We start from the raw sequence: 26,413 nt of genomic DNA, 5'->3' as shown, positions 1-26,413 counted from the left end.
AGTGTTTACAGTCTCTTCAGGTGGATTTTGTGTTGACGGAATAAAGAAGTCATTCAAAAAACTGTAACGTAAACAGACTGTATCTCCATGGTTACGTATAACATGAGGTCTCTGTCTGGTGCCCAGGACAACCAGGATGTTACGTCTTCTTCACTATCTAGACGCCAGTTAATCACCACTGACACTGGAAGAAGCCCAAATCCACACGGTCACACCATGGAATCCAAGAACAAAGTGACCTCATACATGGCTCTCAGTGTCACTTCCTGTTTCCTGACGTCACCGTCTTGTCCAGCATACATCAGCCTCCTCCTGCAGAAAATCAATCAGCTGCAATTTAACAGAGGAAACATCTCAGTCTCAATGTGCTGAGGCTCTGCGAAGCTACAGTGCAAGCAAGGGCACACAGAGAGAGAGAGAGAGAGAGAGAGAGAGAGAGAGAGAGAGAGAGAGAGAGAGAGTCCAGTCTTTGATTTCATTCATTTGATGTTTTCATTCACATCTTCAGTTCTTCTCCACTATGAAGCTCAATCAGAGCTCCTGCTGGTCTCCACCCTCAACAAACTGACGAAGAGACGCTCTGATTGGCTCAAACACTCTGATCTAACTAAACAACAGAGAGGAGAGGAGAGAGAGTGGAAGTGTGAGTGTGTGTGTGTCAGAGAGAGAGGAGAGGTAGAGCGGGAGACAGAGCGAGAGAGGGAGGGAGAGACAGAGAGAGGGAGAGGGAGGGGGAGACAGAGAGACAGAGAGAGAAAGGGAGAGAGACAGAGGGAGGAAGATAGAAAAGAGACAGAGAGAAAGAAAGGGGGAGAGAGAGAGAGAGAGAGAGAGAGAGAGAGAGAGAGAGAGAGAGAGAGAGAGAGAGAGAGAGAGAGAAAAGAGAGAGAGGGAGAGAGACAGAGACAGAGACAGAGACAGAGGGGGGAGAGAGAGAGAGAGAGAGACAGAGGGAAAGAGAGAGACAAATAGGGGGGAGAGAGAGACAGAGAGAGTGACAGGGAGAGACAGAGAGAGAGAGAGAGAGAGAGGGCGAGAGACAGACAGAGGGAGAGAGAGAGAGAGAGAGAGAGAGAGAGAGAGAGAGAGAGAGAGAGAGAGAGAGAGAGAGAGAGAGAGAGACTCTCGGGTTCTTTCTCCACTTTTCACTCAGTTCGCACACACGCGTTGTTCTTTCCCGTTTTTGACGCGCAGTCCCCGGACAGCGGACCTGAGTGGGGGCATGTGGGACTAATCTGCCTGTGGACATGAGACGTGGAGACACACGTGGGAATCTACGCTTTTCCTTCACACACACGGGACTCACGGGTCTGAGCGCGGCGGGCTGACAGGAGCAGCCGGGATCAGCGCGCTGTGCGGCGGCTCCTTCCTGCGCCGCGGCGCGCAGGACACGGAGGTGAGCGAGGTGCGTGAAAACCTGAAAAATCACACCTGACGTCATCACCTGCGTGACTCACCGGGTAGCTGCGCACCTGATCTGTACATTTATACAAACATTTATACTGTCTGTCTGTCTGTCTGTCTGCCTGCCTGCCTGCCTGCCTGCCTGCCTGTCTGTCTGCCTGCCTGCCTGTTTGTCTGCCTGCCTGTCTGCCTGTGATGTGATTTGAGTCTCATGACTTGGACTTGGAGACTTGGCGCTCACAGACCTGTAAACTTTGCTGTCTTGTGACTTCATTGATCCTTTAGTTCAGACTTCATATCTTTTTATCATCAACATCAAACATTCAATCACACCAATAACTACTTTTGTATTCATATCAAACGTCAAACTATCTGGAATGTAACTCATCACATATTCCACAGCCTCTCAGTTTGGTGTAAAGCCTCTCGACACGTCACGGCTCTGACCTGAAGCGTGTCTCTGAGCTGTGGACTCCATTTAGACTCAACTTGACCCTTGAACCAGAAAATACACCGAACCAAACGTGACTCTGGCTTCCCATTCAGTATCCAGCACAGTGGGACTCACAGGTTCAGGACTCACAGGTTCAGGACTCACAGGTTCAGGACTCACAGGTTCAGGACTCACAGGTGCAGGACTCACAGGTTCAGGACTCACAGGTTCAGGACTCACAGGTGCAGGACTCACAGGTTCAGGACTCACAGGTGCAGGACTCACAGGTTCAGGACTCGTCAGTCTCGACTTGAGCACTCAGACCTCAAACTTATTTGTGAGTTGCACAACATAAATGGCTAAAAGTCAGCTCTAGGAAACCAAAGTCATCCATGATTTGTGATTTGTTAATAGTTGGATCTGTCTCTTATTTAACCCTTTGAGGGATCAGCCTACAGAGATGTTTCATCCCTTCAACTTTCCACTCATAACTCTGCAGTATTTCTTACATGAGTGTGACAAACTTTCAACATTTATCATTAAGAAATCCTTATATTTTGTTCTTTAGTTCAGACTCTACAAGGGTCTTAACCCTGTAAATTGCACTGTGGTGTTTTGAGCTTAAGTCTTTCCTCATGAAGTCATGTTCTGCTGCTCTTGGCCACCAGGTGGTGTGATTGATCTCTGATAAATGTTTAAGCCTGTGAGATTCCAGTGTCACCAATGTAAAATATCGACCACTATAAACAGATAAAAGGGGATTTCCAGGTTCCATAACTCAAACTGTCCACAGAGGGGCGATGCAGCATGTAGCCCTTGTAAGGGGGATAGTTACTGTCCCTCCCTGCTGTGCCTCCTTGCTGCCCCTCCTTGCTGTCCCCTTGCTGCCCCCTGACCTAGAAATAGAGCTCGACAGAGAGTGGTAAACAGAGCTGCTCTGCTCTGGACCAGGCTGCTACAAACCAGCAGGACCTCTCCTGTAAAGGTCACATACAGGACACACACACAGAAACTTCATATAAACACATCTCAGCTGAAGTTAGGACTCTAATACATGTTTAGTTTCACTTTAGTTTTCTGTCTCAGTTTTCTTGCTAAATCAAGATGTACTGAAAAAAACATGTATTATATGAGATACTGACTGCCAGAATGAAACATGTAGAAGTCGTCCTAAGGAGTTAAAGTTCAATCTCCATCAAAGCATTCTCACCTGATAATCGTCAGAAAATTCTAAATTAGAGTGAAGCAATGGTTGCCATAGAAACAATCACAATCTGTACATTCCCTCCTCACCTACAACGCAAACAACACCGACAAAGCACCGAACACAGACGAGACGAAGACGCCTGAAGTTAGTCTGAGTGACTGTGAGGCAGAGGAGTGTGTGGAGTGTGTGAACCCCTGCAGGCTCTCATCTGCTGCCATCACACAGGAAAAAAACAACAAATTAGCTCAAATCAGCTGATCTTCCTCCTCTCTTTACTCCTCCATTCATCTTCCTCTGTATCTCCTTCGGTTTCAAACCCGCCCCCCCCGCCCCGCCCCCAGCAGTCATGTTATGCGTGGGATGTAAACACTCCAGGGGATCTGAGCACACACACACCTAAAGTACAACAACAAGAACCAGAACCAGATCACCTGACTGTGATGTCACACGTCTGCTGCCTGACAAACACCATGACGACAACACGATCAGTTATCTATAATCACCTGCCTCGCTACAGTTTGGATGTTCTTGCTTTAAGCCTTTAGACGTGTGTGTGTGCTTGTCTTTACGTTAGTGTGAATGTGTGTGTGTGTGTGTGTGTGTGTGTGCCTCTCTGCGGCTCACGCTCCTCTGGTTTTTGTGGAGGAAGAGAAGTGGGTCACATGCTTGAATTATCCATTTGCAGGGTTGCATGCATCAGTGGCGAGCGGCTGCAGCACGCAGGAGACTTCTGCTGAGACACACACACACACACACACACACACATACACACACACGCTCCTGCAGGATGGAGGCGGGAGCCCGGCGAAGCGGCAGGCAGGAGAACGGACGCAGTGACGCCACGACCAGAGAGCGACGCTCCGCCCCCTGTGCCGGCCTGAAGGTTAGACACCGAATGCTGCGTGTGTGCGTGTGTGTGTGTGTGTGTGTGTGTGTGTGTGTGTGTGTGTGTGTGTGTGTGTGTGTGTGTGTGTGTATGTGTAAGTGAGTGTTGAGAAGAGGATCACATGCTTACACACATGAGGTGTGTGTATGCAGGTGTGTGTAGGAGAAGAGAAGACATTTGCTGTATGAATGTGGCTGTGGCTTTGTGTGTGTGTGTGTGTGTGTGTGTGTGTGTGTGTGTGTGTGTGTGTGTGTGTGTGTGTGTGTGTGTGTGTGTGTGTGTGTGTGTGTGTGTGTGTGTGTGTGTGTGTGTGTGTGTGTGTGTGTGTGTGTGTGTGTGTAGACAAATCTAACAAAATAACAGAATTACAGCTGGTTGCTCAGAGCTGATCCGTGGCCACGAGGGTAGGGAACATTATTGCAGGTGACCTTTGACCTTTGGGGAATGTGAGCACAAACGGCTCCTGTATCTGTTTGACCTGCGCACTGAAAGGATGTGTGTTCTATTAAAAGCTCAGTAGACACCAAAGTCCTGAACATTCGTCTGCGTTGGGATGAAACATGCGGGAAAAAGGGAATCGTCTCCTAGCAACCACCACAGTCTGGATCCCTCACATGAGGAGCAGAAACAGGACCAGCTCCATGGATCAGGTTCCTGTCTGACAAGAGTCTGATCATCAGGAAACATTTCCATCATTTTTGCTTGACGTCAGGGAGATCTGATGAATTCCCAGAAGAATTCCAGGCTGGAGATCAGGAAGCTTCTGCAGGTGTTTGATGATGAAGAGCTGCAACAACCCTCTGAAGTCCACACAGGTCTGATCTGATCTGCTGAGCGCCATTGTTTCTTTGGACTTTCATGTGGGAAAAACAATCGGAGGCTGGGAAAGTTTGATGTTGGGAGCAGCAGGAAGGTTTCAGCCAATCAGGTGTGGCGTGAGAAAGAAACCAGGAAGGAGAACGAGGGGGAACGATCCAAACATCACATCAGGCCCAGGTTCTCCTTTATCTCCTTCATTCTTCCTCATGATAATTGACTAACTGTCAGCCATGTGGACGTCATGAAGGATGTTTAGCGCCCCCTGCAGACTCACAGGCCCGGCCTGATGAGCGTTAAAACAACTGGCGGTCCGGATGTCTGGCAGCTTTGATGTCCCCCAGATGGTCTGAGGAGAAACGTGGGAATGCTGAGAACCTCACGCTGGGAACGTCTTCACCTTTGATGGACGTGTCTCCTGCGACCTTGAGGGAAACCCAGTCTGCGCCTCGGCTAATGTGCCGTCACGCTCGCAGTCAGCTGCTTCCTGTTTGGAACCAGTGAGGGTGTGTGTGTGTGGGCGGGGGGTGAATAAAGACAAAGATCAGAACCCAGACTGCAGAAAGAGGGCCCTCTCTCTCTGTCCCTCCCGCTCTCCCCCTCTCGCTCTCTCCTTTGCTCTATATGTTAATCAGTCAGACGTCCATGTGCACTGCATGTCTCATGTCAGAGAACATGGGGTGGGGGTGCAGGGCATGACGGAGATCAGGCACCGTTACTCACATGCACTCAAACACACAGTGAGATCACAATCGGTCCACATGAGGCACAGGAGGTCTGCTGTGTTTCCATGCAGACGTACAGAGGGAAACAAACACATGAAGGAAACCACCGCCTTTCACTGTCCGTCTGTCCCTCCATCTACTGCTTGACCTCTCCACCTGTCTGTCTACCTCCAGTCCAGGGATGTGACAGAAGTGAAGTGGAGGTCTGTGACCGTGAGCAGTGGAGCTCCAAACATCTGGGGGACTTGATGGCGGCTGACATGTGACTCTGGATTAGATTAACCCCTGGAGCGAGTCACAGGAAGCTGGGCCTTCATGATTGGCACCTGACTGCTCTCATTACGGCCCGACTCTCAACTCAGACAGGGAGTTTAGGTTTCAGTCCGGAAACGTTCGGGAAAAGGAAGAATTAAGAGTTAAAGTCCAGAACTTTAGAAAATCAAAGAGCAGCTGTATGAGTTGATGTGGTCACTGCTGCGTTCCCATTGGTCGGTCGTAGCAGCGTCACAACATCCCGAATTTCTGAACAATGCCAGAATTTTATTGCAGTCCTTTGTCCATAAAAATCTCTCTCTCTCTCTCTCTCTCTCTCTCTCTCTCTCTCTCTCTCTCTCTCTCTCTCTCTCTCTCTCTCTCTCTCTCTCTCTCTCTCTCTCTCTCTCTCTCTCTCTCTCTCTCTCTCTCTCTCTCTCTCTCTCTCTCTCTCTCTCTCTCTCTCTCTCTCTCTCTCTCTCTCTCTCTCTCTCTCTCTCCAGATGTTTCTGGTGGCTCTGTCCTTTGCCTATTTCTCCAAGGCTCTGTCGGGGAGCTACATGAAGAGCACAATAACGCAGCTGGAGCGGCGCTTCGACATCCCCAGCTACCTGATAGGCGTCATTGACGGGAGCTTCGAGATCGGTGAGTGAGAATCCTCCCTCGGCTCTTTGTTGGGATGGAAACATGAATGAATTCATCAAGGAGAGGACAGGTGTGTGTGTGTGTGTGTGTGTGTGTGTGTGTGTGTGTGTGTGTGTGTGTGCGCACACACAAACATGCTGTGATGTGTAAAGTCGTATTTGTACAGATATTATGATAAAGGAAGTTTGTAATCTCCCTGACAACCAAACACGGGCAGCCATGTTGCCATAGTGATCAGAGACAGATCCCGTCAGTGTAATGTGATTTGTTCTGCACTGTGACAAACATCAGAGCTTACTTCAGTACGTCTTAGCGTTCATGTTACCATAGTTACGATCATGCAGGACCCTATGACGCTTCCTCACCTGTCCAAACAAACCAGGCCACAGCAGGAGGTCTGTCACCATCACTCCATCTCTCCTCCATGTGGCCTAGGCAACAGGCTGCCTCCACAGGAGCGTTGCCAAGGTAACGCAGAGTCAGAGCAGGGCAGCGTGTACAGGGGCGAAAAAAGGGAACGTGCAAGAAAGAAGAGGAGAAAAGACAGAGAGATGAGCAGAGGGAGAGAAATGAATGAGTCAGAGACGAGCTCTCTCTCTCTCTCTCTCTCTCTCTCTCTCATCCTTCATCTTTCCCAAAATGTCAAAGTTCGCCCGGGCCACAAATCCAGGAATAGAAAATTATAAAATTATCTATCAATCAATCAATCAATTCAAAGGACTGAACACCTGAGACTTGATTCACAAATATCTGTGACCAAGTTCAGACATTTTACGGAACATTAAGAAACACAACACAACACAACACAACACAACACATGTAGTTCAGTAGGCGGAGCTGTATAAGTGAAAGATGCTGATAGAATGCTGCCGCCTGCTGGTCACACTTAACAATGCAGTTACCACCTTGTTATTGGTTTGGAATATAGGAATACAAGCAAATACCTGAAGTCTGAAATACCTGATGCTGGACGGTGTGTGGTAACGCGTCTGTCCCTCTGCCCTGCCAGGTAACCTGCTGGTGATCGCCTTCGTCAGCTACTTTGGCGCCAAGCTTCACCGGCCCAAGATCATCGCAGTGGGCTGTGTGCTGATGTCCATCGGCACCTTCATCATCGCTCTGCCTCACTTCATCATTGGACGGTGAGAAGCCAGACGACATCATCGCTTTGAACCAAACACTGAGCTTGTTAGCATTGAGTCTGAATGATTATCGCTTTGAGCTTTACATTATTACAACACTACACATGGTAACTGGACTTCCTGTTCATCAGAATAGGCCCCCCCGACATAAATGGTGAGTTTATCCCTAACTTCCTGTTCTGTGTCCAGTTATGAATATGAAACGTCGGTGCGCTGGGTCGCCAACTCCACCTTCCACGCCTCCCCGTGTCTCCTGGGCCCGCCGGCTGACCCGGTCCAGGAGGATGGACCCTCAGGCCCGGGGACAGGCGGCGTCCCTGCAGGCTGTGAAGGAGAGTCCAACCTGTCCATGTGGATCTACGTGCTGCTGGGAAACGTCCTGCGGGGGATCGGAGAGACGCCGGTCCAGCCTCTGGGGATCTCCTACATCGATGACTTTGCCAGTGAGGAGAACGCGGCGCTGTATGTGGGTAAGAGGACCGGAGGAGGACACATGGGCCGGGGCTGGGTCTGGGTCTGGGAGCTGGAACATGGAACTCCACCCGAGAAACGCAGATCTTTGGTTTCTCTGCAGATTTGGACAAATATGGTCAAGAAATGTAAATAGTTTAACTTTGTTTACAGTGGAATGTGAGGAGAGTGCTAAACATTCCTGCGTGCTGCTGGGAGACCTAAACGCCTCGTGTCGTCCCGTCTGTGTGCGTTTGTCTGATCGGGTGTGTTTGTTTGATTCCAGGCTGTGTCCAGACCATTTCGGTCATTGGCCCCGTGTTTGGCTACCTGCTGGGTTCCCTCTGTGCCAAAATCTACGTGGACATTGGATTTGTAAACTTGGGTGAGTCGACTGTAGACTGATGTTTACTTTACAGGCCGGCCAGACACAACAACAGACACCAGCCCAGACACCCGGGGGCACAGAGTTCAAACATGTGTTACGTGTTCTTAGATCACAACAAGAACTTCAACTTCAGCTCCTCTCAGCTCCTCTGTGCTCTGATCCAACAAAGACAGCCACGCTCTCCTGAGCTCATTCACAGAGTCACCATGGTTTAGATCAGAGCACCAGAGTCTCAGCACCGTCCTGCATGTTTAAGAGGATGTTTGGAGGGAAACACAGACACTAAGAGCTTTAAGAGAGGGGGAAGAGGGAGGAAGAGGGAATAATGACAGAAACGCAGGGAGAAACGATGGCAGAACACCTCAATGTGGTCGAGATGAACTGTAACCGTGGAGACGCTACTGTGAAGAATGAGGAGAACATTCAGCCTCAGACTGGAGCAGCTCTGATGGTCGATCAATCAAATCAAATCAAATGTATCTGTGTAGATCAATATCACACATCAGCAGACTGACCTGACCGGGCTCTCCAGGAGGGCCTGGAACACCTGCACAAAGCTTCATGTAGAAGGAGAAGAAACAACCATGGAGAGGAACAGAGAGGTTCACTCTGTGCAGATGTGCAACAGGAAGCTGAGGAAGAGGAAGCTGAGGAGAGAGGAAGCTGAGTGTGTGTATGCTACAGCGAGATATAAATATGAGCGTTAAGATATTCATTTAAATAAGACAACCGTGTGTTAAGTGCCACAAAGACAGGAAATAAGAGGGAAAATCATCAAATCCATTGTTATTTTGGTGCAGTGTGGCTTTCCAACCAGCAGATGGCAGCGACCACACATGGAGACGTGAAGTCAGACTCGGAGGCTTTAAACTCTCTCCTCCCTGTTTCATACCTGATCTCCGTCTCTCCCTGTGCACCCAGACTCCATCACCATCACCCCGGCCGACGCCCGCTGGGTGGGGGCCTGGTGGCTGGGCTACCTGATCGCCGGCGTCATCACGCTGCTGTCCGCCATCCCCTTCTGGTTCCTGCCTCGCTCTCTGCCCGTGTGTGGGCCGGCCCAGAGCGACCCGGAGCAGAGCGGCTTCATCAAAGGCTCTCCTCTCCTCAAGCACGAGTACGAGGAAGAGGAGCAGACCAGCTTCATCCAGATGGCCAAAGGTGAGCCGTCATCGGTTGATTCCCAGTTTTCCCAGTTAGTTTTCCCTCCCTTGGTGTAAACGCCGTCTGATCTCTCGCCCCAGACTTCATCCCGACCCTGCGCACGCTGCTGGGTCACCCCGTCTACCTGATCTACCTGTGTGTCACCATCATCCAGCTCAACTCGCTCATCGGCATGGTAACCTACAAGCCCAAGTACATCGAGCAGCACTTCAGGCAGTCTGCCTCCAAGGCCAACTTCCTGATGGGTAACACACACACACACACACACACACACACACACACACACACACACACACACACACACACACACACACACACACACACACACACACACACACACACACACACACACACACACACACACACACACACACACACACACACACTTCCTGTCTCTACTGTCTTATTGAATATGAAAGGCGCTTAAGATGTGTGATGATGTGTGTGTGTGTCAGGTATGATCAACATCCCTGCGGTGGCCCTTGGCATGTTCTCTGGTGGTTTGCTGATGAAGAGGCTGAAGCTGAACATCATGGGAGCGGCCCGGTTCGCCTTCGGCACGTCTCTGATTGGTTACATCCTGTCGCTCTTCTTCTTTGCCATGAGCTGTGAGAACGCCAAGGTGGCAGGAGTGACGCTGCCGTACGACTGGTGGGTCCAGCAACGGGACGACGTCGTGTTTATACAAACAGACCATAATACTCTCTCCCTCCCTCTCTCTCTCTCTCTGCAGGGTTGATGGGATCTCCTATGACTCTCACTCCGTGTTCTCGGCCTGTAACTCACACTGTGCGTGTTCAGGGAGCGACTGGGATCCCGTGTGCAGCCAGAGCGGCATCACGTATGTTTCCCCGTGCCTGGCCGGCTGCACGGGATCAGCCGGCTCTGGGAAGAACACGGTAACTTCACCAGACGCTCAATGACAAAGAGAGGCAACATCAACAACACACACTCATCACCGTCTGTCTGTGTGTCCTCCTCCTCCTCCTCCTCCTCATGTCCCTGGACTTGTCTCTCTCTCTCTCCCCTGTGTGTGTGTGTGTGTGTGTGTGTGTGTGTGTGTGTGTGTGTGTGTGTGTGTGTGTGTGTGTGTGTGTGTGTGTGTGCGTACCTGCAGGTCTTCTCTAACTGCAGCTGTGTGTCTGAGGCAGTGAACTTCACGGTGAGCACAGGTCAGTGTCCTCAGAGGGACGAGTGTGACCGCATGTTCCCGTACTTCCTGGCTCTGTCCGTCATCACGTCCTTCATCATCTCCCTCGGGGGAACGCCAGGCTACATGCTGCTCATCAGGTCAGACCCTCCTCTATTCAGGTCTGGAGGTCTTTAGATGGACCCTCATGGATCCAGGGACACGTGTTAGAACTCCTCTACATGTTTAGTTACATACAAACAAACCTGTTTCTTCATGCAGGTGCATCAAACCACAGCTGAAGTCTTTGGCGTTGGGTTTCCACGCTTTGGCAACAAGAACGCTGGGTGAGCAGTCTTCATCCACACGCTCTCTCATGAGATCCTGCTTCTTCTGGGCCCAGTAACTCTAACAGCAACTCTGTGTGTGTGTGTGTGTGTGTGTGTGTGTGTGTGTGTGTGTGTGTGTGTGTGTGTGTGTGTGTGTGTGTGTGTGTGTGTGATGTTCTGCAGCTGGGATCCCAGCCCCCATCTACTTTGGAGCCGTCATCGACTCCACGTGTCTGAAATGGGGTCAGAAGAGGTGTGGAGGCGTGGGAGCCTGTCGGATCTACAACACCACCGCCTACAGGTACAGACCAGTCCTTAAACGCACCGCACGCAGGCAGAACGTGTACATGAACTCAACACCTGAACATCAGAGGGAAGTGGAGGTGAAGATGTTTCACTCCTGTTTGTTTTCAGGATCGCCTACCTGGGCCTGACGCTGGGCCTGAGGACCGTCTCCTTCCTCCTCTGCATCCCGGGGTTCATCCTCCTGGGACGCCAGCTGAGGGAGGAGGAGCGACACGCTGCCCACAGAGCTCTGGCCAACGGGGGGGCGGAGCTAGAGGCGCTCAGGAAGGAGGATTACGTCATCTCCAATGCCAACCAATCGCAGCGAACGTCCGACAAAAGCGTGGAAGGGGAGACGCGGCTGTGACGGCGGGAACAGATGAACAAACAAGCACACGCACACGCCAGATCTGCAGGGAATCACATTTTTGTCTGAACGTCTCAGAGGAAACAGGAAGTCTATATTTATACGACTCAGACCGGGGAGGGGTTTGAGAATTTGATACGGCTTTGTGGTAGATTATCTTTACAGAGACACAACATCAAGATTACACGAGATAACAGACAGGAAATGTGACTTTGACTAACGGTGCACTAACACACAAACACCAGCTGCCTTTATTACTGAGCAGAAGAAGAGCAGGGGCCTTACGCAACACCACAACACAAGAACACAACACTGGGGCGAGGTCGCCTTCATGTTTGCATCCAAAGAGAATGAGTTTAGAGAAGTTAAAGTCCAAACGACTGTAGATCACCAACCTTCATCCATCTGCTGCATGACACACACACATCTGTGGGGGCTTCAGGGCCGTGGTGTGTTCAAGTACCAGGCTCTCCTCTTCACCACAGCCTGGGGAGAGACACTCCAGCACCTTCACTTCCCCACATTCATTAGGTTTAGTCTCTGGTGAGCTGCTTGAAGGCCTCTCACAGGAAGCAGCCGTCCAGTTGAGCGACGATGGCGTAAGAACAGGAGAACATCGAGCATTGAGGCTGCAAACTGCTGCTTCCTGTTGTTAAAATGCTTTCAGGCCTTCAGGGCGATGACTTTCACTAAGATGAAGATGAAGCAGCAGCAGCAGCTCTGGAGGAAGAACCGTCTCAAAGTTCACTCCTGCTCAGATCTCAGATCAGACTACAAAGTGTTGTGTTTGGGTTCCACTGTCTCTCAGCTTGAGAACCAGCAGGTTCACCACCTACCTCATACCACACACCTCAGACAGGCCGCTGCCTTTAACACACACACACACACACCTCTCAGGTTTGATTCTCATGAATGCCTTCGTTTTAAATTTCCTGAACTCTAAAGTGCTGAAGGTTTCTTGATGGTGAAACGTTTAAAGCTGTTTGTAAGTTTGTATTTGCTTCACATGATGTTTGTAAGACTTAAATACCTCCTTCCTTCTTTCCTTGTTTCCTTCCCTGGGTCATCTCAGCAGGAGCCACAGACCCAAGCTTCAGATGTAAATAATTCTGTTGGATTATTTTTGTAAAACTACAAAGGAAAACTCAAATGTTATATGAAATATGAAAATAAAACTTTTAATATCCAATCAAACGACAGAGTGATGATCTGTTTACATCTGAGTCTCTACAGCATCGTGGAGAACAGAAGCCACACACGTCTGAAGGCACTGAGGTCAGAACTGAGGTCAGAACTGAGACAGCCTGAAGGGTTAAAATGTATAAACTCATCACATGACTTCACCTCCATCACCAGAGAACTACACTCACACTGGGATCATCCAAACTGAGAAACAAAGGTAAACATGCAGCTGCTTCTGCTGCCTGAAGGTCAAAACACAGCTGTGACCACAGGACTGAGCTCAGGCTGAAGTCTGAGCTCAGACTGAACTCTGAGCTCAGGCTGAACTCTGAGGCAAACCAGTGCGTAAACAAGCTGAAGCTGACAGAATCCACCCCAATTGAATCCCAAACATGTTACTGTACATTTCCACACGTGAGAAAGACAAGGAGAACGTAAGGAAGTGATGAAGAGGAGCAGCAGCAGCTCGTCTGGATGGAAAAGAGCCACGACTGCTTAAAGGACAGCAAACTCACCGTGTGTGTGTGTGTGTGTGGGTATGTGTGCTCATTAAAACGCTCAGGTACAAAACACATTCAGAACATTGATCACAGTACTGAAGCACTTTAGCTTCTAAATAAACGGAAACGCAAGAAAACAAAACCCTCACACAGCAGACGAGCCTCTTCATCACACAAACGCTTCAAAACTAAGGCAACGCGTGCTCATGGGTGCGAGAGGAGAGGAGAGGGTTAACGGAAGGCGGTGGTGCTGCAGTGTGTTGTGATTGTGCTCATGCTGCAGTCATGCTCCTGCGTGCTGCGGTGCTGCTGTAATAAGTAAACACTCTAACGGGGCTTGTGGATCAGTCGTCCTTTTTGTTTCCACTTTCTTCAGGATTCTGGAAAGAAAGCAAAAGGAGAAAGTGTGAGAAGTGAAGCGTCCATGAGAGGAGGAGAGGAGACGGCTGAGAGCGTTCACACGTTAAAGACACGCTTCAGGCTGAAGCTGTTCACAAACGGTGAAGCTCCTCAGAAGGATCCAGAAGCTCACGGCTCTGTGTGTTTACCTGAAGCTCCTGGTGCTCCTGAATCAGCCGCTCGTACTCCCTGCTGAGGCTCTCAGTCTGCTTCTTCATCATGTCTGCCTCACACTCAGACTCCTCCAGGGCTGCAGAGGAAACAAGCATCAGTTCACCAGGAGACAACAACAACAACAACAACAACAGCAGCACACTCAGCCTGCAGGAGTTTGAACCAAAGCGTCGGCGACTGAGTGAGTTTCATCTTTGTCTGTTTCCTCTGAGGGTGAAGTGTAAACCAGTCTAACCAGTCAGTCAGTGTCAGTAAGAACCGGCGCCCCCTGCTGCCTGCTTCAGTTCTGCACTGAGGTCTGTGTGTGGACACTGACCCTCTGCTGAGGTCTTCAGCTGCTCCTTCAGTCGCTCCACCTCCTTCCTCAGCAGCTCCGCGTCCTCTGAGGCGGCCCCGGCGTCCTTCCCTTCCATCAGAGTCTGAAAGAAGAGCGTGAACATGAGAGCGCTTCATCACAACAATACAGTGGTTGTCGTGGGTCGTGTGGACTCTGCGGGTCGTAGGGGTCGTGCCTGTTTCAGCAGCTCGTTGTCCTCCATGTACTTCCTGGCGGCCTGGTTTGCTCCGTCAGCCTGTTCCTGCAGCGTCACACAGGTGCTGGAGGCGGTTGCCAGTTGGTTGATCAGGGTGAACACTCGCTTCATAACCCTGCAAACACACAGGAGTCACTTAGGTTACTTCAGAACGAGGCTCTGTGTGTGTGTTCCCGGCCGGCGGGTGTGAGAGGAGAGCTCAGACTCACAGCCAGAGGAAGACAGAGAAGCCTGAGATGTAGAGGTTCCTCTGGGCTCTGAAGAGCTTCATGTGCATGTGGTCGTGCATGTTGGGCTGCTGCTGCTTAGCTTCTCTACCAGGGCCTGGAGTGGAGTACTTCCTCACCTCACGCACCGCATCTACACACACACACACACACGAGCACAGAGGGAAGGCTTACAGCTGGGAGAGACGTGTGTGTGTGTGTGTGTGTGTGTGTGTGTGTGTGTGTCGGCTGATGTTTCCCTTACCCAGGAAGAGAACCAGCAGTATGATGATCATGGTGAGAAACGCTCTGTTCCCGAAGCTCGACACACTGCTCCAGATCCTCAGCCTGAAGACACTCTGCCACCTGGAACACACATACACACACACACACACACACAGAGACACACACAAGGATGAAACACACATGCAAACTCGCTACACCACAGCCCATTTGCATGAGACACAGAGACAGAGAGAGAGAGAGAGAGAGAGAGAGAGAGAGAGAGAGAGAGAGAGAGAGAGAGAGAGAGCGAGCACACACACACACACACACACTTACCTCCTGGCAGAGATGAAGGGTAAACAGAGGATGAGGAGGATGCCGATCTCCACATAGAGGAAGAGCGCCACAGCCGTCCACTGCAGCGTCATGGTGACCTGAGGGAGACAGGAAGTAGTTTTTATGTTTCCGAGCGTCCAGAGGAAGATTCCAGGACCAACGTTTGTCGGAAAATTCTGGGTTTTCCGGTCCGACGGCTAGGGTGGGAATGGTTTGTTACCGTGGCAACCTACACCACCACTCTAACCTGTTTGCTGACAGGTTTGCTGCAGGAAAGCCTGAAGTCCTCGCCTGTGTTCTTCATGTCACGTGTCCTTCATCACACTGTGGAGTCTCTGTTCTTATGTTCTGTTTATTTAACTTTTTGTCCTTTGTTTTTTTCCATTGTTGTCATGGCAGCCAGACCATAATCCTACAACACTGGTTCAACATTCCACAGATTGTTCGGTTGGTTTGAGAATCTTGTCAGACTGCTGCACTGCTTTACGTCCGGTTTAAAGTTTGACCATCATCATCATCGTCATCACCGCCCATAGTGAACTAAGTTGTATCTACGTACGTCCCCGCACCGGAAACTCAAGAGTGTTTTAGTATTTTCTTCTGAACCTTTCTTCAACCGAATCAACACAAACAGCTGATATGGGGTCGCACTTTGACCCCAAACTTCCGGTCAGCGTCGCCAACACACCGCGACACCAGCAGAAGTATTGAAGCAGGTAAAGTGAAGCTCAGAGGGCTGAAGCAGCAGGATCTCCTCCTCACTGTGCGGCTCTAACGCCTCCATCAGCGCCACAAAGTTACGTCATCTTGTAAAAAGTAGCTTTTCAAACGTTTTCTGCTTCGTGTCGCAATTCAAACACAAACACACCAAACTTACCGGCCAGGCGCCGAAACCGGAACTGAGCACCGTGAGGACAAACTCCGTGTGTGTTTGTGAAGAGAAGCAGAGATCAATTCGGTCAGGTTCTTCAGTTTCTTTGCGACAGAAACTCCCGTCCCTCTTCCTGTTCAGCGCGCGCCTGTCAAGCTCGCGATAATGAGCAACTTCCGGATTATCTTTTCAAATATAAAAAAAGTTCACTATCTCCTGGTTACGGTTCTTACTGTACAGTTTATATTTAACATTAATATATATAATGTTTTATGAGGTTGAGTTTTTTGTAAATGTCTTATAGTATTAACCGGAACAAGTTGGACTGTTGAGTGAGGACCGTCAACTCCGACATCCACCCGCTTCTACGCATGCGCAGCCTCGAGGCTTCAGCCGTGAAATTTGCCGTCAGAGAAGACAGGATCAGCAGGTATTTTGGGCTGTTGTCTTGTTTGGAAAAGTTTCTGCTTTTAGTCATATGATGCTGGGTGTATATAAAATGTCCCCAGAAGATGTTTCACTTGAAGGCTACAAAGCTCAAACTGCTCTGCTGCCGTTTCTCTTCTTCTGTCAGACTCAAACACAGATTCATTCATAAAAAACATCAACTTTATCAATAAAATCCCACACTTTCTTGTCAAATCACATTTATGCACATGTAGCCTATATAATGATAAAAATGATCTTAATATAATAACAAACAACTTAAAATCAGATGAACTCCCTCCAGTAAAGTCAGATTAGATGGAACTTCTGTGTGGTCATGCCCCGCCCACAGGTCCAGACATGGTCATGCCCCGCCCACATGTCCATACGTGTCATGGAGGTAATCTATCACAGCCGCGGTGCTCGACAGGGAGTTGAAGACTTTCCTCTCGGGCTGGGACGTGACCCTCTCCAGCATGTAGATGAGATGATGGTGGAAGCAGGTGAACGACGTCCCCTGCTCCACAGACACGTCCACCCAGTCCCACACACACTGCAGAGGAGTCTCTTCATAACCGGCAAACATGGCCGGGTTGGCGAGCAAACCGCGCGCAGCCATCACGCCTAAAAACAGACACAGACAGGAAGAAGACAGAGGACGACAAGTTAGAGGACAAGTCCCACGCTTACATCCTGTTTAGTGAATGTAAACACATCTGTCCAGCTGTTTACACACTACACACACCTAAACAGCAGGGGGCGCCAAAACACAATGATGACAATGAATGATGTCAGATGAATGATGACACACACACACACACACACACACACACACACACACACACACACACACACACACACACACACACACACACACACACACACACACACACACACACACACACACACACACACACACACACACACACACACACCTACCGTCCACACCGGTGAGTCGATGGACCTCCTCCACATCGCTGAGGCGCTTCACATCCCCGTTGGCGATGACGGGCACGGACACGCTGTCTTTGATGGTCTTGATGGCGTCGTAGTGGACCGGCTGGTGGCGTTCATCAGAGGTGCGGCCGTGGACCGTGATCCAGGACACGCCGGCAGACTCCGCTTTCTGGCACAGGTCCACGGTTCTCCTCAGGTCCTTGTGAATTCTGTAACAGATGTCCTCATTATCACAGTGACGTCCTGGAGGAGGACCTGAACGGTCGCCTCACACTGCGCTGCCTTACCGGATCTTAATGGAGGCCGTGTAGTTTGGATTGTCTACTTGGTTGCGGACGTGTCGCACCATGTCCTTCACCAGCTCAGGCTTGTTGATGAGACAGGCGCCGAACCCGGCGGACATCGCCCACCTGGAAACACAACAACAACAAAACTCATGATTCACAAGTCTGCAATCATTAAAACTTCAACCCCACAAACTCACTACAACTAAAAACATTATAAAAGGTAAAGACACAAGTTCTGTATTGTAATGGAATGCGGCCTGCTGTTGTACCTCTGCGGGCAGCCACAGTTGAGGTCGACGCCATCGGAGAACGGCGCGACCACGCAGGCCGCGTCCGCCAGAGTCTGAGCGTCCGGGGCGGCGAACTGCACGATCAGGGGGCGGTCACCTGGGGACAAACACACAGAGAGCGATGTCGTGTCTACGCCGGTCCTTCAGTCGCTTTAAGGATTTGAGATGTTGACATTTGTGATCTTGTTGGCACTCACTGTGATTGGTGGTGAATTCACTGTCTCTGGCTTTGATGGACTGCATGAAGTCGGCGGCGACAATCATGGGCGTGAAGCAGACGTCGCAGTCATACTTCCTTACCAGCGACCTGAACGCCAACCTGAGGAGGGAAATACTGACATCAGTGACCTTTGAACCTGTCTGCCACATGGAGACCACGCCCACAAGCACATGAACCACAGATCTGAGGGGCATTCATGGTCTCACCCAGCTCCTGGTAAATGTCATCTCTGATTGAACACTGAGATGAAGCAATAGTTGCAGGGCTGTCCGGCCTTGGTGGCGGTATGGACTCAGTGCGCCCCCTAGCTGTTGTGTTTGCTTGACTTGGGAGTTGAGGCTAAGTCGAGTCACATGTAAACAAACAATCAGAGAACCTGGAAACCCAATTAAAGTCGAATAAAACTTACATTGATCTACAGGATGAGAGAGAGAGCAGCAGGTTAGCTCCGTTAGCGGCTAACAGCTAAGAGACAGACAGACAGACGGACTCACTTTGAATATCGAACCATCGGGGCGCAGATCTTCACCACTTTGTCTTTCTGGAACAAATCCATGACGCTGTTGTGGAGCTCACCGCCGGAAGTCTTCATGTCTGTGCTTCAGCAGCGTTAGCACTTAGCACAACAGTTAGCATCACAGGCTCACTGTTGCGTTCACGGACTCGTTTTCTCGCCTCACTTGTTTCATTGCGTTAATGTTGTCTCCGTTAACATCTGGAAGGAGCCTGCGAGAGAAAAACATTCACCGGGAACGCAATGTATCACTTTAGACGCGTTCCCCGTCCTAAACGTGGAGAACACCGTGGCTGCCTCTGACCTCTGACCTACGCGTCACACGAGGCGTGCTGCTGTTTAAAGGTACAGACGCCACTCTGTTATTCAGGATCGAAATGAGTCAAAATCTATAAAATTAACGGCAGGAATGTTGTTGTTTTATAACGTGTACCTCATTTATACAAAGTATATGATTGGTTTCATTCATGAGCAAAGTGTTCAAATAACAAACATGGATTTATTTCCTCATTAGCTCCGTGTAGAAAAGGGAAACACGCATCTCCCATGTTCATCCCTCAGCCAAGGCAGAGTCGTCCTCCAGTCACGACTCTTTTAACAGGTTATTGATTAGACAGAGCTTTTTGGCTCTCTGGTGCTGCAGCTATACCACCTCCAGGCAGCACAGGCTGTGATTGTTGTTTATAGTTTCATCAGACAAACACATCTAAACTCTACAACACAGCAACAATACACGACTGTGTAGAAACTTTATTGCAAACTTTCAGCAGACGAATAACGGCAATGAAACATCAAGGTCACTTAAACCTGCAGAGACTCAACCAGCTGTTAAAACTTCACTTTAAAACTACAACAATAAATACAAGTTTCACCCCCGTAAACAGGAAGTGAGCAGTGGAATACAGCTTCAAACCACCGAAGCTTCATCAGACTGAGAGGAAAACAAGCTACGTTTAACACCGAGGCTCTGAGAGGAACGTTCGATCATCTGAGACGATCTGGACTTCATGTCCCACTTCAGATGGTGACTAGTAAACAGATCACAGCGAGGAGAGACGGACCGAGTCACTGTCCAACAAGACACGAGTGAAACCGGTCAAACAGACCATCCAGGGCTCGTGGCCTCCTTGTGGCGAGGACACGTGCAGAGCGTTTCCACCACATCCCCTCGTGTACAGTGCGAACACAAAATAAGTTTCTGTTAGTGAATCAGCGTGACACCGAACTCCAGAACCACGTTTAACTCAAACACTCTGAACGAGTCCTGCTGCAAGTCCTCTCTGTCAGTCCTCACCTGGATACAGCTAACACACCAGAGTGACCTGCAGAGGGCGACCAAGTCCCCTGTCCTCCTCGCTCTTCCTCCTCCTCAGTCTTTGTTAACACTTATCTGAACGCTTTGTTTGGACTATGCAGACTTTCCTCTCCTCTCACCTGATTTGGACAATTTGAAGATACCAATTGACAAAAGGGGAAATGGATCCACCAAACAAACAAACGTCAGCAGATGGGACTCAGAATAGAAACACATTTGAATGTTAACAGTAAATGAGGCCTGAAAGTCTTCCTGTCAGAATACAGGCGGGATAAAAACACGAAGCATGTGAGAGGAAGATGAGCAGAGTCCAAGTCCAAACAGCTGATATCTGACCAGCATAAGAAGCTCCTCTGATGAAGGACGCATACGTGAAGACCGCAGCAGGAAACCAAAGCGTCACGACAACACAGCAGGCCGACCGCCAGGCCTCCGCTCACTGCTGCCGCTTCCTGCCGCCGGCCGCCTCCAGCTCCACACTGGACAGGAAGCGCGTGGCTCGCCGGTGGCCGTCGTAGCTCAGCTCCGTGGTGTAGACGGCGTGGGCGTGTTTAGGGTAGATGATGGCGGTGCTCTGGAAGCGCTGGACGCGATAGCGAGGCTGAAGCTCCAGCTGGGTCTTGTAGTGGCGCCAGGTGCTGTTGGGCGTCGCCATGACGGTCTGGCTGCAGCGCTCCAGGCCCTGACCCCACGGCCGCAGGGCCACGTCCTGGATGAAGTGACGGCTGGAGTCGTAGTGCAGGGACGACGTGTATCTGTGGGTGAGGAGGCGTGTGAAGGATCATGTATGTTGGTGAGAGCGGCTGATGCATGCTGGGAAGCTCAATATGACAGCGGCACCTGGTTCATGCCATGCACTCACCTCATGGCCTTGGCCGGTAACGGATCGAGCGAGATTCCTTCGCCAAACGACAGCGGCTGGAGTCGCAGGAAACTTTGGACCTGCGAGGGAAAGACAGTTCAGTCTGCATGACATCCGAGACACGCCTCCACCAAGGCAGACATCAATTAAAGTGAATATTTGTATCATAATAAGAGGTATAGACTTGTGACTGGAGTCCAAAACACAGAAAGACAAAGAAGAATTTAAGGCAGGAAGTCATGAGATTTATAGTTCATATGAACAAATAGATGTTTGCATATTTTGGATTCAGATTTTCTAGATCAACTTCGTCACAAACATGTTTGATATTCTAAACATAATGACAGAAAATGTTTAAGGTTTTATTTTTCGTTCTGTTTAAAGGACACATTAACGAACTTTAAATGATTGAGATTTGAGAGATTGCAAGATTCACACAATTATTCAAACATTAAACTCGTTAAAAGAGTTCATTTCATTTGTCTTTATGTTTTGTTGAAGTTGTATCATGTTTTAAATTGTAAACAATTCAAAAGCCACAGAATAAAAGTCAGAAAAGGACAAAATGACAGTGGAGCTCCACGTTGTTCATGTCCCCTGTCTCCCCTCCCGTCATGTCCCCGTCCCCCGTCCCTACTCACCGGACTCGCTGCTCCGGCTTTGTCCGCGCTCACAGGCAGCAGCCAGGCGCTGGGACTCGGACTCGGGGGTAAGCCTGAGTCCGGGCTGTCAAGTCCTCGTTCCGCCCTGCAGCTCATCTCCAGCGGGTCTCCTTCTCCGCCGCGCTGCAGGTCCAGGCTGTCCACCATTTCCGCTCTAAGTTGCTAAACACCCGCGCAGTTTGGAAAGAGGAAACGCGGCGCTTTGTCTCGGTTCCTCCGCTGCAGCAGCGGGCTCCTCCCCGGGCAGAGAGCTCGGCTGCCCGCTCGGACGTGAAGTGACGTCTCGGTACTGCGCACCAGCTTCAGTTCAGCTCCAGCTTCGCCTCCACGTTCCTTCTGTCGCGTTCACAGACCTGCGGCTCTTCAAAGACCCACGCAGCCGCACAGGCCACGCCCCCTCGCTTTCCTCGCTGCTGATTGGCGGAGAGGCTCGCTGTACAAAGCGGTGTAAATGTTTGGACCGAGAGCTCAGCTGTCTGTCTGTGAGTTACCCATGGCAACCTTTCAATAAGATAAAGTTAAACAAGGATAAACAATGGCGACAACACAAATAACACTTAGGACTGAAGGTGAACTTTAAACATCTTAAAGGAGCCCTGCCCGCCTGGGTGATGTTGACCTCTGACCTCAGCCTGCCTTCAGCCTCTCAGTACGTTTCAGTGACTCGTCTGAACTGAGATGAAGGCAGAAAAGTGAGGAAGACGTCAGTGAAATCACAGGATTCCTTTATTCAACACATTTACATCAAACATATAAATAAGAAATCTGAGGAGTCCAGCAGGTTTGACTCATAACGTTTACACCTCTGGATCAATCAATCAATCACATGATCTGATCTGATACTTTAGTGAGATGACATTGATTTAAGACGATCCAATCAGTGTAACCATGGTGATATCCGACATGATTTATAAAAGAAATGACATGAAAGCACTGAACAGCTAAAGGACACATGTAGTGAGTAAAGTGAATGAGCTCAGAGGTCAGAGGTCAGCGTACTTCATGTGACTGCAGTCTGAGCCTGCATGTCAACAGACTGGGACTCCGTCTGTGTCCCTGCCTGAAGACAAGACTGAAGCAAAGTACTGCATCAATGAAGTAAGGTACAGTTAGTGTGACATCAGTGTCGCAACAGGAAACAGGAAGCGACGCACACGATATCTGCAGCGACAGGTAGAAGCACAACAGGAAGTTTCTTCATGTGAACGTCATTCTGTCAACGTTTGCTCCTCACAATAATCAAGTCTTTGAGATGAAGAGTTAAAACTGTTACGTATGTGTGTGTGTGTGTGTGTGTGTGTGTGTTGAGTGTGTGTGCGTCCACTCAGAGTCTCTTCTTGATGAGTTTTTCCAGTTTGCGGATGCGTGACGACTCCTGCTCGGGGGTCGGGGCGCTGAAGGAGAGAGAGGAGCCGCCATCCGGCCCGGACGGAGGAGTGGGTAACCTCTGTCTGAAGAGATCCAGCATGCTGCTCTGCTCGCTGCGCTTCAGACCCTACACACACACACACACACACACACACAGAATGTAATGAGCAACGATGACCGTTGACACCTGTATATTGTCATGGTTTAGCTTTTATTATATTATTTATTATCTATAGTTTCTATTCTGCAGACTAAGTAAACTCCAAATATCTCTCCAACCTACAAAAAACTACACCAGTATCGCCATGACAACAGATCCAAAAGAGGATGATGGTGAAGAGGTGAAAACAGCTGAGAGCCCAAACACGGCAGCGGTGGGAGAGAGAGAGAGAGAGAGAGTGGGCGAGTTAAAGCAAACAAGCAGAGTCTCACCTTCATGTCCAGAATCTTCTGGAAGGTCTCCGGGTTCCCGTCGGCCAGGAGCTTGATGTAGTTATCCACAAACACCACCGCTGGCTCGTGCGGCGCCATCACCAGCTGCAGGGGAGATCAGAGGTTAACAGTTGCTTTCTCTCCCCCCCCTCCCCCCCTCTGTGAACCATCATGGTACGACCCAGAGATCTTTAAATGATCCCACATGGGGTCGCAACTGGAACCAAATTGTGGAAGAGTGGATGTCTGTGTGTGTGTGTGTGTGTGTGTGTGTGTGTGTGTGTGTGTGTGTAGTCTGCAACAACGAGCTCAGACTGTGCGTCTATATTTAGGAACCCCCCCCCCCCCCCCACCCCTCCTTTTTCCGTTTACACACCAATTACTCCACGCATGAGTGAGCATGAATGAGCATCGACTGCAATTATTTTGGGTAAAAAATCAGTGTGAGTCCAGAGCCAGAGAAGGTTTACTGGGACAGGAGCGGAGTCTCCAGGACCGGAGCGTCTCCTTCTCCCCCCGACGACACAGACGGGTGGAAAACCTGGGTCGGGTTACGTTTCCTGCAGCCACCGCAGAGCAGGCAGAGCAACACATGGCTGACAGAAGCTCTCTCACTGCCGCTCCAGCCTCTCATCGCCGCGGCGAGCACGGGGAGGGAGCGGGCAGAGGAGACGGGGGAGCGGGAGTCCTGGAAGGCTCAGGATTGTGTGGAATTCTTTGGGTCGTTCCTCAACCTGCAGACGGAGTGATTTACTTAGCAACTGACCGGGAGGGTCGCCAAGGGAACGACGGCCTGCAGGGAGCGTGTAGAAGAAGAAGGGATGAGAGAGGAGAGGGAGGGAGGGAGGGAGCGGCCTGGGGGGGCGTCCAGGCTCAGGGAGGGGAAGGGGGTCCACCTGTAACTGCCTCACCTTCAGGGCTTCACCTCACTCATCCTCCACGGCTAATGACAACAAACTGCTTTTTGTGCCATATAATGATGTCAGATCCTTTAGACTGGGGTCAAATCAGGTCACTGAGCCGCCGCAGAGACACACAGGGACACACAGGGACACACAGAGACACACAGAGACACACAGGTACACACAGAGACACACAGGGACACACAGAGACACACAGAGACACACAGGTACACACAGAGACACACAGAGACACACACAGAGATACACAGAGACACACAGGGACACACAGGGACACACAGTGACACACAGGAACACACAGGGACACACAGAGACACACAGACACACAGAGACACACAGGGACACACAGAGACACACAGGGACACACAGAGACACACAGAGACACACAGGGACACACAGGGACACACAGGGACACACAGAGACACACAGGGACACACAGAGACACATAGGGACACACAGGGACACACAGGGACACACAGGGACACATAGGGACACACAGACACACAGGGACACACAGAGACACACAGAGACACACAGGGACACACAGAGACACACAGTGACACACAGGGACACACAGAGACACACAAGGACACACAGGGACACACAGGGACACACAGAGACACACAGGGACACACAGGGACACACAGGGACACACAGAGACACACAGGGACACACAGGGACACACAGGGACACACAGAGACACACAGGGACACACAGGGACACACAGGGACACACAGGGACACACAGGGACACACAGGGACACACGATTGGTTCCTATTGATGGTTCTTTTGTTTTTTAGTCTTCCTGGTGTCATGGTGAAGCTGATGAAGCTGGATAAGAGCTCCTCTTCCTCCTCTTCCTATGGCTGTTATAAACATCACAAGCCTGAGTTCCACAACTACAGGAAGGAAACCAGGCCTCCAGGGGCCGATGAGGAAGAAGAAGAAACAAATAATGAAGGGACAGACAGGCGTGTGTGTGTGTGTGTGTGTGTGTGTGTGAGGGCAGTTAGGGTGGGGTTACACTCTGGCAGCCACATACCAGATTCCTCTGGGGTCTGATGAGGTGAAGCAGAGGAGCCTGAGCGCTGTGTGTGTGTGTGTGTGTGTGTGTGTGTGTGTGTGTGTGTGTGAGTGACACTCTGCATCGCCTCCTGCTGTCAGAAGTTCATCAACCGACAAGAAGTCAACGCTCTACTAGACGCAAAGCAACAGCAAGATGTGAGAACTGATGAAGAGGAGTAAGAGGACAGAGAGACAAAGAGTGGAGACGTCTGAGGGTCCACATGTAGAGGAGAGGAGCAAAGGGAGCTGTGCAGCAGAGGAGCTGCTGGAAGAAGGGAATTAATAAATATCATTGTTTCTCCTCTCAGGTCGGTCAGGATGAAGATCAGCGATGATGTTTCTCACTCTGCACTTTGACTTTACACTATTTTCCTCCTGACCACAGAAACCATGTTTGTACTGTGTGTGTGTTTGTGTGTGTGTGTGAATAGCTGGCTGGTAGCTACTCACACACACACGCACCTTTCCACTGGCTCACAGTCAACATGTGTGTGTGTGTGTGTGTGTGTGTGTGTGTGTGTGTGTCTCAGTTGTCCCCCCTCTTAACGTGAGGTGGGTTTGCTTATGGAAACGCTCATAAAACGCCGCTGTGAGGTTAGAGACACAATTACAGGGAGATTCTGCCCAAAATAAACTGTAAATGTTTCAGGGACTGGAGCGGTTGAAGACATTTGGATGCAGCCTGCAGCTCGACCACAAACACTCCAAGTACGCGGCTCATTCAGTCCATTGTTTCCTCTCACAATGGAGCCTGGATGAGTGGAAAAAGCCCTCAGCTGAGAGTCGGGCCAGAGTGTTCTTGGCCCAACGTCAACACGGAGAAAGCGTGTTTAAAGGGACATGACAGCAAGCGGCACAGCAGAGATGAAAGGAGTGGAGTCAGAGAAAAGGCTCTAGGAAAGGTTCAGAGCCTTTAAAGGTCCGATAGTCAAGCTTTGGTTGTAAAAATGGCGGACAGAAGTGAAACGTCGTGTAAAGAGCGAGCGGCTGGGCCGACGTGTTTAGGCTGAAGAAGTGTTTCTGCTCAGGTCTGCATTAGAATCCCTC

General features: G+C 50.2%; 5 protein-coding genes across 6 annotated transcripts in view; 1 reads left to right on the top strand and 4 right to left on the bottom strand.

Annotated features, from left to right (window-relative positions):
- Positions 1 to 497: 497 nt before the first annotated feature.
- On the top strand, positions 498 to 11,648 carry LOC142989370 (solute carrier organic anion transporter family member 1C1-like). 2 transcript variants are annotated; one of them, XM_076138861.1, is made up of 14 exons: positions 498 to 1,405; positions 3,730 to 3,927; positions 6,227 to 6,368; positions 7,378 to 7,510; positions 7,700 to 7,980; positions 8,247 to 8,345; positions 9,270 to 9,509; positions 9,593 to 9,757; positions 9,968 to 10,163; positions 10,246 to 10,411; positions 10,630 to 10,802; positions 10,924 to 10,988; positions 11,154 to 11,271; positions 11,385 to 11,648. In XM_076138861.1, the coding sequence occupies exons 2-14, from the start codon at positions 3,736 to 3,738 to the stop codon at positions 11,620 to 11,622; spliced, it is 2,208 nt and encodes a 735-aa protein (XP_075994976.1). In that variant the 5' UTR covers positions 498 to 1,405; positions 3,730 to 3,735; the 3' UTR covers positions 11,623 to 11,648. The 2 variants fall into 2 exon arrangements, with proteins under 2 accessions (XP_075994976.1, XP_075994977.1); XM_076138862.1 differs by lacking the exons at positions 498 to 1,405; positions 3,730 to 3,927 and having other exon boundaries at positions 6,151 to 6,368.
- A 1,126-nt stretch (positions 11,649 to 12,774) lies between these two features.
- bcap29 (B cell receptor associated protein 29) lies at positions 12,775 to 16,184 on the bottom strand. The gene is made up of 8 exons (XM_076138864.1): positions 16,055 to 16,184; positions 15,178 to 15,275; positions 14,882 to 14,982; positions 14,620 to 14,770; positions 14,390 to 14,525; positions 14,194 to 14,296; positions 13,853 to 13,953; positions 12,775 to 13,684 (listed from the first exon to the last, which is right to left on the bottom strand). The coding sequence occupies exons 2-8, from the start codon at positions 15,267 to 15,269 to the stop codon at positions 13,649 to 13,651; spliced, it is 720 nt and encodes a 239-aa protein (XP_075994979.1). The 5' UTR covers positions 15,270 to 15,275; positions 16,055 to 16,184; the 3' UTR covers positions 12,775 to 13,648.
- Positions 16,185 to 16,657: 473 nt separating this feature from the next.
- dus4l (dihydrouridine synthase 4-like (S. cerevisiae)) lies at positions 16,658 to 19,054 on the bottom strand. The gene is made up of 6 exons (XM_076138863.1): positions 18,723 to 19,054; positions 18,206 to 18,327; positions 17,988 to 18,105; positions 17,719 to 17,841; positions 17,414 to 17,640; positions 16,658 to 17,098 (listed from the first exon to the last, which is right to left on the bottom strand). Exons 1-6 carry the CDS (start codon positions 18,818 to 18,820, stop codon positions 16,839 to 16,841), a joined length of 948 nt encoding a protein of 315 aa, XP_075994978.1. The 5' UTR covers positions 18,821 to 19,054; the 3' UTR covers positions 16,658 to 16,838.
- A 420-nt stretch (positions 19,055 to 19,474) lies between these two features.
- Positions 19,475 to 21,956, bottom strand: rflnb (refilin B). The gene is made up of 3 exons (XM_076138859.1): positions 21,561 to 21,956; positions 20,920 to 20,999; positions 19,475 to 20,812 (listed from the first exon to the last, which is right to left on the bottom strand). Exons 1-3 carry the CDS (start codon positions 21,726 to 21,728, stop codon positions 20,494 to 20,496), a joined length of 567 nt encoding a protein of 188 aa, XP_075994974.1. The 5' UTR covers positions 21,729 to 21,956; the 3' UTR covers positions 19,475 to 20,493.
- Positions 21,957 to 22,289: 333 nt separating this feature from the next.
- The window catches only part of vps53 (VPS53 subunit of GARP complex), a 14,088-nt gene continuing 9,964 nt past the window's right edge, over positions 22,290 to 26,413 (bottom strand). The window contains exons 21-22 of the mRNA XM_076138865.1: positions 23,382 to 23,486; positions 22,290 to 23,076 (exon numbers count right to left, since the gene is read on the bottom strand). Of these exons, the coding sequence (XP_075994980.1) occupies positions 22,906 to 23,076; positions 23,382 to 23,486 (276 nt within the window). The 3' untranslated portion in view covers positions 22,290 to 22,905. The remainder of the gene's footprint in view (positions 23,077 to 23,381; positions 23,487 to 26,413) is intronic.

Source organism: Genypterus blacodes, unplaced genomic scaffold (assembly GCF_046128005.1).
Source record: "Genypterus blacodes isolate CSIRO-AG114 ecotype Tasmania unplaced genomic scaffold, CSIRO-AGI_Gbla_v1 ptg000413l_1, whole genome shotgun sequence".
In the NCBI taxonomy this organism is placed as follows: Eukaryota; Metazoa; Chordata; class Actinopteri; order Ophidiiformes; family Ophidiidae; genus Genypterus; species Genypterus blacodes.
This window is presented reverse-complemented; position numbering and strand designations above follow the sequence as displayed.